Source organism: Saccostrea echinata, unplaced genomic scaffold, assembly GCF_033153115.1.
Source record: "Saccostrea echinata isolate AGI-Se365-2 ecotype Australia unplaced genomic scaffold, CSIRO_AGI_Sech_v1 ptg000010l, whole genome shotgun sequence".
In the NCBI taxonomy this organism is placed as follows: Eukaryota; Metazoa; Mollusca; class Bivalvia; order Ostreida; family Ostreidae; genus Saccostrea; species Saccostrea echinata.
Window position 1 is genome coordinate 5,812,766 of NW_026889759.1, and position 12,638 is coordinate 5,825,403.

Genomic DNA, 12,638 nt, shown 5'->3' on the forward strand with positions numbered 1-12,638 from the left:
TTAGTTATTATCTATGATGCACTTTGAGTGCTTGAGTTATTACGGAAACATTTTCAGTTACTGAACTGCTGATTTTCAGGACTATAGGTGAAAGGGCATTCTGATTTAAATTTTGCATTTTTTCCACACGCACAAGTATATCGTTTAATTTTGCATAAACACATACATTTGTAATTGGCATAATCAAACAGACCATCATTACTTGTCACCATATAAATGTATCATTCTAGTCATAAAATTGTTAATTTTGTTATCATTTAATTAATTTATTGTTTTTGTTATGCTTATATTAGTGGACACAATTTACAATTCAGAAAAAAGGCTCAGCTATCATGTCTTCATACAATGATGTACTCAGTTCTGTTCTGTTAGGGAATACCTAATAAAAATTTGAATCATGTCATGTTTTCATTCTCGTCTTTTCCTGTTAGTTATTTCTGTTGATCAGCATGGTCTTATACTAGTACATTCAAAAATCTAGAAATCTTAACACATTGACATTTCCTTGATGAGCTTAAGGCAATCTTTTATAGTTCCAAAATGCAACCGGAATATAAAATGTATTTTATTTATAAATATTTACATAAATAAATGTACACAGTAAAATGTATTATATCTATGTTTTGTAGGATAAATGAGGATATCAAAAATGCACAAAAATATATCTTGGTCCCCTAATAAACACAAATGCAAATGAAATTTCTGGAAGCAAACGTTTCTGCAAGCATTGACCCTTTCTTCTTTTTGTGTCCACTGAATATATCTTGACAACTTTCTACCTCTGTCATCGAGCCGTTTCAAGAAAATAATGTCTCAAGATTTATATATGAACAACATATAATTATGAATAAGTCAACGGGACGCTGTTTTCTGAATAGCCATCTCTGCCGCAAGGAGCTGTGCAGTGTCACTGGTATCAATTTCTGCAGATACAAAGTCATTGTCCCATTCCAGATCATTGGAGTTTATGGGACTTTGTCTTCCTTGGGTTGATGATGAAGAGACAGCATTCTCATCCGTTGAAGATTTGTCTTTCTTCATTTGAGGAATACCTTGAAAAAATATCTCCGTTAGCTTATTCAGCTCTTCCAAACATTGCTTAAACAGAATGACAATGCGCTTACAATGATTACCTCTCTACTGCAATGCAAACTCTTTTTTTTTCAAATACAAATTTAAAATGTTAATCTTAACGATAAAGAATATTTCTATACCATTTTATTAGCCATATCTGGTGGGACAGGTAACTTATTTTTTAAATCAGAAAACAAAATTTGCAATTATAATTTCCAAAGGGAAAAAACTGAAAAATCTGCACCAAAATTTATTGATTTCATACCATCCTCATTTTCCCATTCCAAATCCAGAGAGGAACCGTCTGCCTGCGACCTATCCTTGGAATGTGTAGTTGTTTGTCCAGAACTATTAGAACTTTGTCCATCTCCTACATCCGAATGAAACAGTACTCCATAAATTAAAAACTTGGGAATCTTTTCAATAATAACCAATGTTTCTTACTATTTAATAAAAACCTGGAGATTGTTGCAAATGGCCTGACCATTGTTGCCATACCTTCTCGAAGTCTGGCTGTGGTTTTCAATGATCTAGCTTTAACATTGGCTAAAAATAACTCAAAATCGTCTTCACCACCAGCCCTGAAAATAATAATTGTTACTTGAAAATTCATTCTTAAAATTTTCCAACTTATAGAACGATATATATGCATAGAAGTCTAAACTTACACATCCCAATCTTTTTCATTTTCTCCCAACCAAGATTTGCCAGAACCTTGTGTTGATGTTTTAGCCTTCTTTTCTTTCGCTTTCTGTAATTTTGCAATTCGAGCTGCTTCACGCTTTGCTTCATAAAACTTTTCTTCTTCAAGTCGAATATCCTCTTCTTGTTGGGCAAGCTAAATTTAAAGTGATGAGCGAAAATATTTTTGTACATACCTTTCAGTTAATTATTATGTAATGAATAAGATTTATATGAATAATGTTTTCATTAAATTTCTTTTATTATAATTAATTGATGCTATTATACTCATTTTGATATGATAGTACAACACGAAGCTCGTTCTTTACAAGACTAAGCAGAACAAAAGCAACAACATTAAACCACGTGCAAACTATCATCTTTAAACGTTTTTTACCAGTAATTGAAGAAACTAAAATAATGACAGTCGAGAACTATTTTGCCTACGAAACACTCATGCGTGGTATGATTGGTGTCCATAGATATTGAAGCTCACCTTTTTGTCAATTTCTGCATCAATACGTTTTTGCTCGTGAATCAGATTTGTGTACTGTTTGGAAGCCAAGAGTTGTTTTTCTCTCTCGGTCACCAATCTACCACAAACAGAAAATAAACATTATATATATGGCAACAGAAAACAATACGTACGTTTTACGATGACTCAGCACAAACTTTGACGCAAACATGGCGTGACAACATTAAATAGGGAGAAAAGAAAATGCAATAAATAATAAAATCAAACTGTTTTGAACGGGTAGGAAAATTTTGATGAAAAGCCGTTTTCCCCGTCTACATTAGTCGGGATGCGTGCACACTTACCACCCGCACATATCTAGACACTGTGAAAGGAGCAGACCTTAACTGCAAGTGGCCTCTTGTTAAACAAACAAGGACATTTGTTTATTACAAGCATTGGTAAATACAATTCCGAAAGTTTAATCGATTCACTATGAAATTCAGTGAATATAGATTCTAAAATGTTTACTGCAAAATCTAAAGCTAAAAAAAGAGAATTTTTCCTGTGACTAATTCTTGCTTTTTTTTGTTGCTAAGGCCTATTATGAATCAAATGATTCACATACCCACACAAAAAATCAGGTAATTCCAGAATTTTGGGCTAGAAATCATGAAAATTAGATGTTTAAGTTTTTTTAATTTCTATGAATATCAATGATTTCAAAACAGCGTTACGCAACACAAATGATTCATATAAACTAGACTGCATTTGTTCAAGTCTCAAAACTGACCTAACAAGTAAAGACCTCGATGTTGAATAAAAATAAATTATTCAGCATAATTATTTATCAAAATGCCTTGGACTCCAAACTCTGTTTAAATGCATATTAACGTTCGTTTAGGTGAGATATTCAATTTCAATCTTTCTCAAAGTAAGTACAAATATACAGAGAGATTTTAATAACACTGAGAAATTCCTAATTTGGCACCCCATAAAGGTGGAATACAAAGATCAGTCCACCAGGGACTCAACACAATGATAATTATAGTAATAATCTTTAGTTTATTCATTGCAACATTTCTCTGAAGATGTTTATACAAGTATATCATACTGCAGCTTTTATCATTTTTCTTAAATGTACATTCAAACAAGTAATATGCAAAATGTCAAGATATATTTATTTTCGATCGTCAAAGATATTTAATAATATCAATTGAAAAAAAAAAACTAACTTGTACTCCTAGATATATATTATTTATCAGTGCATAAATTTCCATACTCTTTGTTTTCAAAGAATTATTTTTAAGCTTCATTTATTTCATTATTATCATTTTTGTTTGTAATTTATTGTCTTACATGTGCAATAATTGCTCTTATATAACTTAAATAGTAATATTATGCTATATTTTATATCTTATAACACAGCAGGAATTACTGTTTGTAAATACAGTATATATGACAATAATATCTTATTATATCAATACTGCATGTAGTTGAGGGTTGCACTGAATATTTTCACCTCAAGAAAACCATTGTCTCAACCGAGGCGCTGGTTGACAATGGTTTTCGTGGGGTGAAAATTTTCAATGTTCCCTCAATTACATGCAGTATTTGTTATACTTCCATGTTTAATAGTCAAATTTGATTGCTTTAAAAACATTTGTTAAAAAGTACCGTTACCCTACGCGTGCATAAACCACGCCCTCTGGGTAACATTAAACAGAACCGGTTGAAAGTGCATAACGACGGGTATCAGTATAACAATTATAAATTGCGCAGAATGTTTGCGCGTACGGTTCACCGTGACGTTTTCTTTGAAACGCATTCTAAATGCATTCAGTATAACAAAAAAATTACATGATTGTGATACTGTTATACCTTGAATTTCACATGTGATATTTTTATATTACTGAATGTTTTATACGAATAGAAACACAAATAAAGGTGAACCTCGCGCGCATAGATTCCGCGCAGTCATCACTTTTGTGGTGTGGAGTATCACCCGTCCTCAAGCAATTTTGAATATAGCTACATGTGAGGTCAGTTACACTGAAGGGCATGGTTTCATCATTCAGAGGTTAACAGTGTTTATAAACAATTGGTACTAGACAAAAATTTACATGAAAGTACAATATCGTAAAATTAGTTTTGAATTCTACATCTCTCCGAGTGAGTACACACAGATCACAGATCCTGGTTCTCTTTAAACCTCAGTATTTCTCTGTATGTTATCCAACATGTTTTGTTTGCTTCAATTACATCAAATATATAATATTTACATAGCAACTAGTCAAAAAAATCGAATTTGTATCCCTAAATGCCGATTTAAAATTAATTTCAAAACATTTCTTTTCCAGTATAATATTTCCAACAATATATGGTTAAGCTTCATTTATTCTTTTTATATTCTATATAAGTTAAATTGTAATATCATTTAATTTTTTTTTATCGGGAATCAAAGTAGGTTTGCAATAACAGTAGAAAATACCTATTATGATATTTTCAATATCTTACTAGTAATTTTGAATTCCAGATCTCTTCCATCGAGGACATAAAGATCGGAAACCCTGGTTCTCTTAACACCTCGGTATTTCTTTATATGTTGTCCAGTGTGTATTGTATGATTCAATTACATTAATACATACATATTTACTTAGTAACCTTGTTCATTTAAAAGTAAAACATACAATAACATCAAACACTGAAAAATTTTACATAACATTTTATATGTGTTCTACAACTTTTCATTTCACTGAACAAGAATTGAAAAGAACTTGAATACGTTATGGAAATAGGCCCTCAGTGTAGACAGGGCATTTGTATGAGGGCAGACAAGTCAGTGTATAAATACCACATAACCAGTCTATGATAGAAGGACCTCCACAAAGATAGAAAAAAATTCCAAAACAGACCCGATTATTTCTTTTACATATGGATATATTGCTTTCGAGTGAATATATTTCAAAAGAAACGTTAGATTCCTCAGTAGGAAAATTACAGAAAACAAAACGTTATTAATATAAATTTGAGATAAACATGCATTTTCGATAGCCAAAGGTAACGAACTACTCCTTTCCTATGTGAAAAAAGGAGTGGATCGACACCTTTGACTAGCATATGGTACATATGGTATGAGAGACTTCTGTAAAAAGTAAATTGAAAGCCCATTTCGCTTTTTATTATTAATAAAAATGCTATTGTAATGAAATTTTCTCATTAGAGCCTTCTATTAGGAGAAAGAATCAATTTTAATCATCTATCTAGATCGCTTTTGCGGATTTTTGCCAGTGATTTTATCATCTTTCTCAAATGTAAAATGATCAAAATACTATTGATGCTAAAATATTCAAATAATTTATATTATTATTTATTTTCGATCGTCACTGATATTTAATAGTATCGATTAAAATCAAATTACATTTACCCCTAAATGTCGATTTTAAAAATAAAATCAGTATATTCCTTCTCAAATATATTTCCAACAATAAATGGTTAAGCGTCATTCATTTTTTTTAAATTTACTATTGTTAAAGTGCAGTAATTACTCTTATATAAGTAAAATTGTAATATAATGTTAATTATTTTTATCGGGAATCACAGTAGGTTTGTAAAACAGTAGAAAATACCTATTATGTTATTTTCAATATTAGTAATTTTGAATTCCAGATCTCTTCCATCGAGTACATAAAGATCGGAGATCTTGGTTCTCTTATCACCTCAGTATTTCTTTATATGTTGTCTAGTGTGTATTGTATGATTCAGTTACATTAATACATACATATTTACTTAGTAATCTTGTCTATTTAAAAGTAAATCATACAATAACATCAAACATTGAACATTTTACGTGTGAAATTAACATTTCATTTGGGTTAAGCTTTTCCTTTCACTGAAAAAGAATTAAAAAGGACTATGGAATACCTTATAGAAATATGCCCTAAGTGTAGACAGGGTATTTGTATGAGGGCAGTCAAGTCAGAGAATAAAAACCACGTGACCAGCCTATGCTAGAACGACCTCAATAAAGCTAGACAGATGCCAGTTTTAACACACCAGTGAGTCAAATATACAAGGATCATTCAAAACATACGTTTACACAGCAACAATAGGGTCTCGGAGCAGGTCAAAATTTAGGAAGGTAACTACAATTTGCTTTATTGTTTCAAAACCGGTCACGGTAGTCTAGAGTGGTAGGGCGATCACTTCGGAAGACCCGGGTTCGATTGTCGTTCGCCGCGCCGCGTCAAACCTCAGACGTAAACATAGGTATTGAGAGTTCCTTCGCCAAGCGCCCATCACTAGAAGTGAAAGTCAGGGTCTTCTGGATGAGAACTTAAAAACCAAGGTCCCGTGTCACGGTAGGCGTTGGCACGATAAAGAACCTTGACTGCTCAATGGCCCTGAGTGCCGAGTATAGGTCTAAATTTGAAGTCCTTCACAGGCATAAGGTGACGTCCCTATATGAGTGAAAAATTCTCAAATGGGACGTTAAATAACATACAATCAATCAATCAATAAAATTTCAATAGTCATGTAAAAGAGCATTAAAACAACATAAAATTAAACACTCAAACTGAGTATGGTTACATCATTTCATTTGTCAAATTTTGATGTTATATTTTGTTTCGTTGAACAGATACTAATTGCAGAAGACAGGTGGTCCTTATTCAAAAAAAAAAAAAAAAAAAAAAAAGAGGCCCAAGGGCCTTAACGGTCACCTGAGTATGATACAACAATTTAGAGGATCCATAGAGTATAAAATGAACTGAAAGGTGAAGCTTTGTTGCCCAAAAGCAAGAAAAATAGGGTGATCAGGATCAATTAAATAATTAGTCTACTGTTCATTAACAGTTCATAAATTAGGTTCTAATCTGTTCCCCATTTATCACTATCACCATACAGTATATGAACAAATTATCAGTGATTCCGTACTATTTCAATTCCTTGATGAAATCCCTTACATTGGACTCTCTTGGTCTTTGATGAACATTGAATAAGACAAGTTATTTTTGTCTCATTTTTATTTATATTACTTACAAGTCTACCTGATCATTTAAACTATAAAAGTACTTTTTGTATTATACAATAAAAAATCTTGCATAATTCTTCTCTTCTATTAACCTTTCAAGTACATTATTTACAGTGATTAATTATCAAAAGTAAATAGCAAAGGAGAATAACTCCTCTCAGTTGAATACAAATTAATAGAGCTCTGGCCAGGACCAGAACACTTGATCTATATAGCCCCGCCCTAGTGCCAGAACCCCTGACCCTGGGGCCATGAATATGAAAATTTTGGTAGAGTCACCCTTGCTTATCATAACTATATACTGTAAAAGTGGTTATTTACGCATGGGGGAAATTTACACTACTTACGAGGTAAGCTTAGAACCGCGTAAAATACCCCGCGCGTATGGTCACAAAATTTCAAACTTCAGGAATCATTCTAGACCATGACTTATACTGTTAGACCGGTCGAACCAGTCATATATTAATCGTGGTATTGAACGCACATGAGTAAATAAATACATCACAAACAGTTATGAAAACGTAACTGTTCTTTTTTTTTTAATTGTGCAATGAAAATTGCATCTTCATATTAAATATTTTAAAGCAACGTCAAGCAATTAAAGCTTAAAAACATCGATACTCATTTTCATTTCCTTTGTATGTACCTCTTAATTTCAAATAATTAGTTCAAAATGTTACACAAACTCAGAGTCACTATAAACATACCTATTGAATTAATTGCCAACACTCGCTGCGCAGATACAGGTAAGTAAATAACACTTTGAAGTTTGAGCTTGCGTAAATAATTACAATAACGTGTACACCAGTTGTTCACACTTCACCGCTTTTGACTGTGCAGATCGCTGTTATATTTAGCAATCCAACAGTATAAATTCTTTTTGTTTAGTTTGTTTGTAATTATTTCCATTTTTTTTCTTATTCATGCGTGTTAACTACTTGACCTTTTCAAAGGGGAACAACTCGATGTTAGTAAACGATGGCCGCGTACATTTTTCTCAGTAACTCATGCGACCGCGTATATTACACCCACGCGTAACGTTTGATGGTCACAAACGCGTACTTAACAACCAGTGTAAATAACCACTTTTACAGTATTCAATTTGTTTCAATAATACCCAGGAGTAGAGAAGAAGATCTTCAAAGAAATAATGCACTTTCACTATATGATCTATATAGCCCCACCCTAACACCACAACCCCTGACCCTGGGGCTATGAACTTCACAATTTTGGTAGAGTCACCCTTGCTTATTATAGCTATCTATTCAATTTGTTTCAATAATACCTAGGGGTAGAGAACAAGATTTTCAAAGAAATAATGCACTTTCACTATATGATCTATATAGCCCCGCCCTACCACCAGAAACCCTGACCCTGGGGCCATGAATTGCACAATTTTGGTAGACTCACCCTTGCTTATTATAACTATGTATTCAATTTGTTTCAATAATACCCAGGAGTAGAGACGAAGATTTTTCAAAGAAATAATGAATTTTCACTATATGATCTATATAGCCCCGCCCTAGCACCAGAACCCCTGACCCTGGGGCAATGAATTTCAAAACTTTGAAAAAAGCATCCTTGTGCACCATTACTATGCACTTAGTTTGTTTAAATAATATCCAGGAGCAGAGAAGCAGATTTTCAAAGAATTAATGCATTTTCACTATATAATTAATAGAGCCCCGCCCTACCACCAGAACCCCTGACTCAGGGGCCAAGAAATTCACAATTTTGGAAAAGGCATCAATGCTTGTCATAACCATGCACTTAGTTTGTTAGTATAATATCCAGGAGCAGAGAAGAAAATTTTCAAAGAATTAATGCATTTTCACTATATAATCAATAGAGCCCCACCCTAACACCAGAACCCCTGATTCTGGGGCCATGAATTTCACAATTTTCGAAAAATCATCCTTGTGCATCATTATCATACACTTGGTTTGTTTAAATGATACCCAGGAGCAGAGAAGAAGATTTTCAAAGAATTAATGCATTTTCACTATATAATCAATAAAGTCCCTGCCCTAACACCAGAACCCCTGACCCAGGGCCATGCATTTCACAATTTTGGAAAAGGCATCATTGCTTGTCATAACCATGCACTTAGTTTGTTTAAATAATACCCAGGAGAAGAGAAGAAGATTTTCAAAGAAATAATGCATTTTCACTTTATAATCAATACAGGCCTGCCCTTCCACCAGAACCCCTGACCCTAGGGCCATGAAATTCACAATTTGGTAGAGGGCTCAATGCTTATTACAATCATGCCAACAGTTTGACTGCTTGATGTCCAGGAGTAAAGAAGAAGATTTTTAAAGATGGCACTAATTTTGATGGTTTTAGCCCCACCCCTCAGGCCCCAGGGGGGCAGGGACCATGAAATTCACAATTTTTGTACCCCTTCACCCGCTGATGCTATATGTCAAAATTTGTTGAAATTGGTTCAGTGGTTCAAGAGAAGAAGCTAAAAATGTTCAAAAGTTTACGACCGACGCACGACGGACGACGACGGACGAAAACAGATAGCAATAGGTCACCTGAGTGACTCAGGTGACCTAAAAAAACCCAAAAACAAATAGATGACGCCGTAGAACGTCACAAATCAGCAAGTTGCGACACAATTTTGTTGCATTTGGGAAAACGCCATTACAAACAGAATTGCTGTTAAGAGGAAGAAAATATATCAGAAGTTAGCCATGTGCGTATAAATTTGCTCGGAATTTTTTTTTCCTTTTATTAGTTTTAGATACTTTGTATTGGACAATGGACGCCTCCAAGGAAAGGATTTTAAGTAAAAATAAGGTAAAAAATGTTAATAACGTCATGGAAAGGGATGTGTGCTTCACTGTTGCGGAGCTTGTACAAGCAGGCTTAGGCGGTTAAAAAATTAAAGACACTGATGAACTATTTTGATACTCGAATAACGCTACTTTATTAAACAATAAATTGAGAGACCATCGCAGTTTTTATTAATGAAAACACTGGTTTATTGGACCTGAAATTTTTAACAGTTAATTAAAATTCCATTACATGTAATCTTCCAGCTATCACAAGTATGGGGTTATCATTTCTTTTAAGAAATTTCTCCATTTCTAAATTTCTAAAATTAAATACATTATTATAAATTATTCTTTTGATAAGTTATTCTTTAAATACCGATTTCATATTTATTTAACCAGTACTTAAAATACTTAATTTAATTGTATCAGGAGAAGTTAATTTATTTTCTTGTGCCAAAACACTTCTTCACTTTCAATACAAGGGGTCTTGAGAACTCTTGCATTACAAATTCTTTTCAATTATTGAAGATAGTTTTCGCTCTTGAAAATCATTACCATAAATAGTGTTTTGTCAGTAGGTCGAACTTCATTTCGTTTGTGTACATGTATTTGCAATTTAGGAAAAATTCTCATTGATCAACTTAATACTTTTTTGTAATTTCTCCGAGTAAAATACTATTGGTTCAGATAGAACGAAACCACGTAAACAATTAAATATTTTTAAATAAAGAAGTAGATCAGTGTGAACAGAATAATTCTATTTACACAACGATCTTAAAATCACCATAAGAGTTCGGTCATATCATGACATTAAACATGGAAAGTTTACATATAAAATCAAATTCAATTTCTAAATACCAAAGGCATGTCTATCGTCGATACTGCTTCAGCATTCTCAAAAGAATATATTTTCATCTACTGTTTGCATTCGCTGCAGGAAAAAACAAGCAATTAATATCTTTTAAGTTTGAGACCCCATTAAAACACCCTTTCAGTTAAGTGTTTTCTTTCTATGTCAAGGCGGTACCCGCTGGTCCGATTAAGCTCTTCACATCTACTGGCTAAATTTAAAAAAACTACAAGTAAGCACACTTCTCCAAACGTGATGAGTTTCATATATAATATAATGTCATCATTAGTTCCAAAAAAAGGGCTGAATTCTTGATTTCTTTTAAAAAGATTTTGAACTGCCAGGTGTTTCTGTACAGGATGCAAAGGTAATTGTGTAACGTCTCTACAGTGAGATGGTATTTCTCAAATCAATTTGTATGTCATAGAAATTAGTGATATGATGTAATTACAAGGAGTTCCACTTTCAGCACCTTTATTCCTATGAGAGTGAGCAGTGGCATACTTCAGAATAAAATGTGGGATCCATGTACATGTATATATGAAGATTTACAGGCAAATTAAGAGAATTGTAGTTAGCCAATTTAGGGGTCTTGTTGGTTTAGGTGCAATGATTTGGCATATTGCAACAAGTGCAAAAGTTATGGCCAAGATTAAAGTTCTTGAGAGTGAAACTGGTGTAGGTCATGAAGTCAAAAATCTTAGCATATTCCGATCTGTCTTGGCACAAGTAATGCACATGGGAAAAATATGAAAGTCCTGTCTCTTGAGGTGCAAAAGTTATACCCAAGGTTAAAATTTCTAAAAAGTCAAATTTCAGGGTCAAGATCATGAGATATGAAAATCTCATCTTTTCTCATTCAAAAGTTATTACCAATGTTAAAAGTTTGAAAAGTATGTCAAACTTCAAGGCCAAGGTTATGGATCAAAATTCATAGTACAGATGACAAGGTCTTGTCACAGGTATTCTATATATGCAATATGAAATCCATAACAATCTCCTCTCATTCAAAAATGATGACCAAGATTGAAGTTTTTGTGGCAGACTGACAGACTAAAGGACTGATAGACTAATGAAATTTAATGTTCCCGCCATTTCGCAAAACCACAGGCCGGGGTGAGGGAGGGCGCTTACCTTGTTACTTCGTCCTGCACTGGATCCTGAAAAGCACAAACAAACTTAAATCAGTACATTCTATGAAATTATTGATTCTGGTTTGCTCCGCCATAATATTAAAAAGTAAATGATGAGTTTGATTTCTCATCTATCTAGTAAATCAGTGATACAAGTAAAATTGTTGACAATTGATCCTCCTAGTTAGCTGCCCATTTAGAAAAAAATATAGGTATAAAGAAGTATTATATAAACGATGAAGTAAACCCCGATGTCCATACTGTAATATTCATACAGCATGAATGGCATGAATATTTCCATATTCAATTCCAATTTAATGTTATGGCATACCCAACCTCGTGGGATATGTAAGCAGTTTGTAATAGTGTAACATACAATTATGTATTTCAACTATTAAAATTAAAACTGTGCTGACTTTATACAGATCCTTAAAGATTATGCTATGATATTTGTAGGTGATAAAACTTCATGGAAAGATCTTAAAATTTAAAATAACAATGTATTATTTCTACTTTAAGAAATTCGGTTGAAGCGTCATACTCACATCTTCCATAAGGTTTTCAAACTGAAATAAGAAAATAAATGAGCTGTATTCTAATCAGTCTTAAAAATTGATGCACTGAAAGATTT

General features: G+C 33.0%; 1 protein-coding gene across 1 annotated transcript in view; it reads right to left on the minus strand.

The window, feature by feature from the left end:
* Nucleotides 1-547: 547 nt before the first annotated feature.
* LOC133184248 (AP-1 complex-associated regulatory protein-like) overlaps nucleotides 548-12,638 on the minus strand; it is a 29,611-nt gene continuing 17,520 nt past the window's right edge. The window contains exons 3-9 of the mRNA XM_061319222.1: nucleotides 12,553-12,573; nucleotides 12,009-12,034; nucleotides 2,252-2,348; nucleotides 1,743-1,912; nucleotides 1,573-1,655; nucleotides 1,340-1,444; nucleotides 548-1,052 (exon numbers count right to left, since the gene is read on the minus strand). Coding sequence (XP_061175206.1) covers nucleotides 853-1,052; nucleotides 1,340-1,444; nucleotides 1,573-1,655; nucleotides 1,743-1,912; nucleotides 2,252-2,348; nucleotides 12,009-12,034; nucleotides 12,553-12,573 — 702 coding nt within the window. The 3' untranslated portion in view covers nucleotides 548-852. The remainder of the gene's footprint in view (nucleotides 1,053-1,339; nucleotides 1,445-1,572; nucleotides 1,656-1,742; nucleotides 1,913-2,251; nucleotides 2,349-12,008; nucleotides 12,035-12,552; nucleotides 12,574-12,638) is intronic.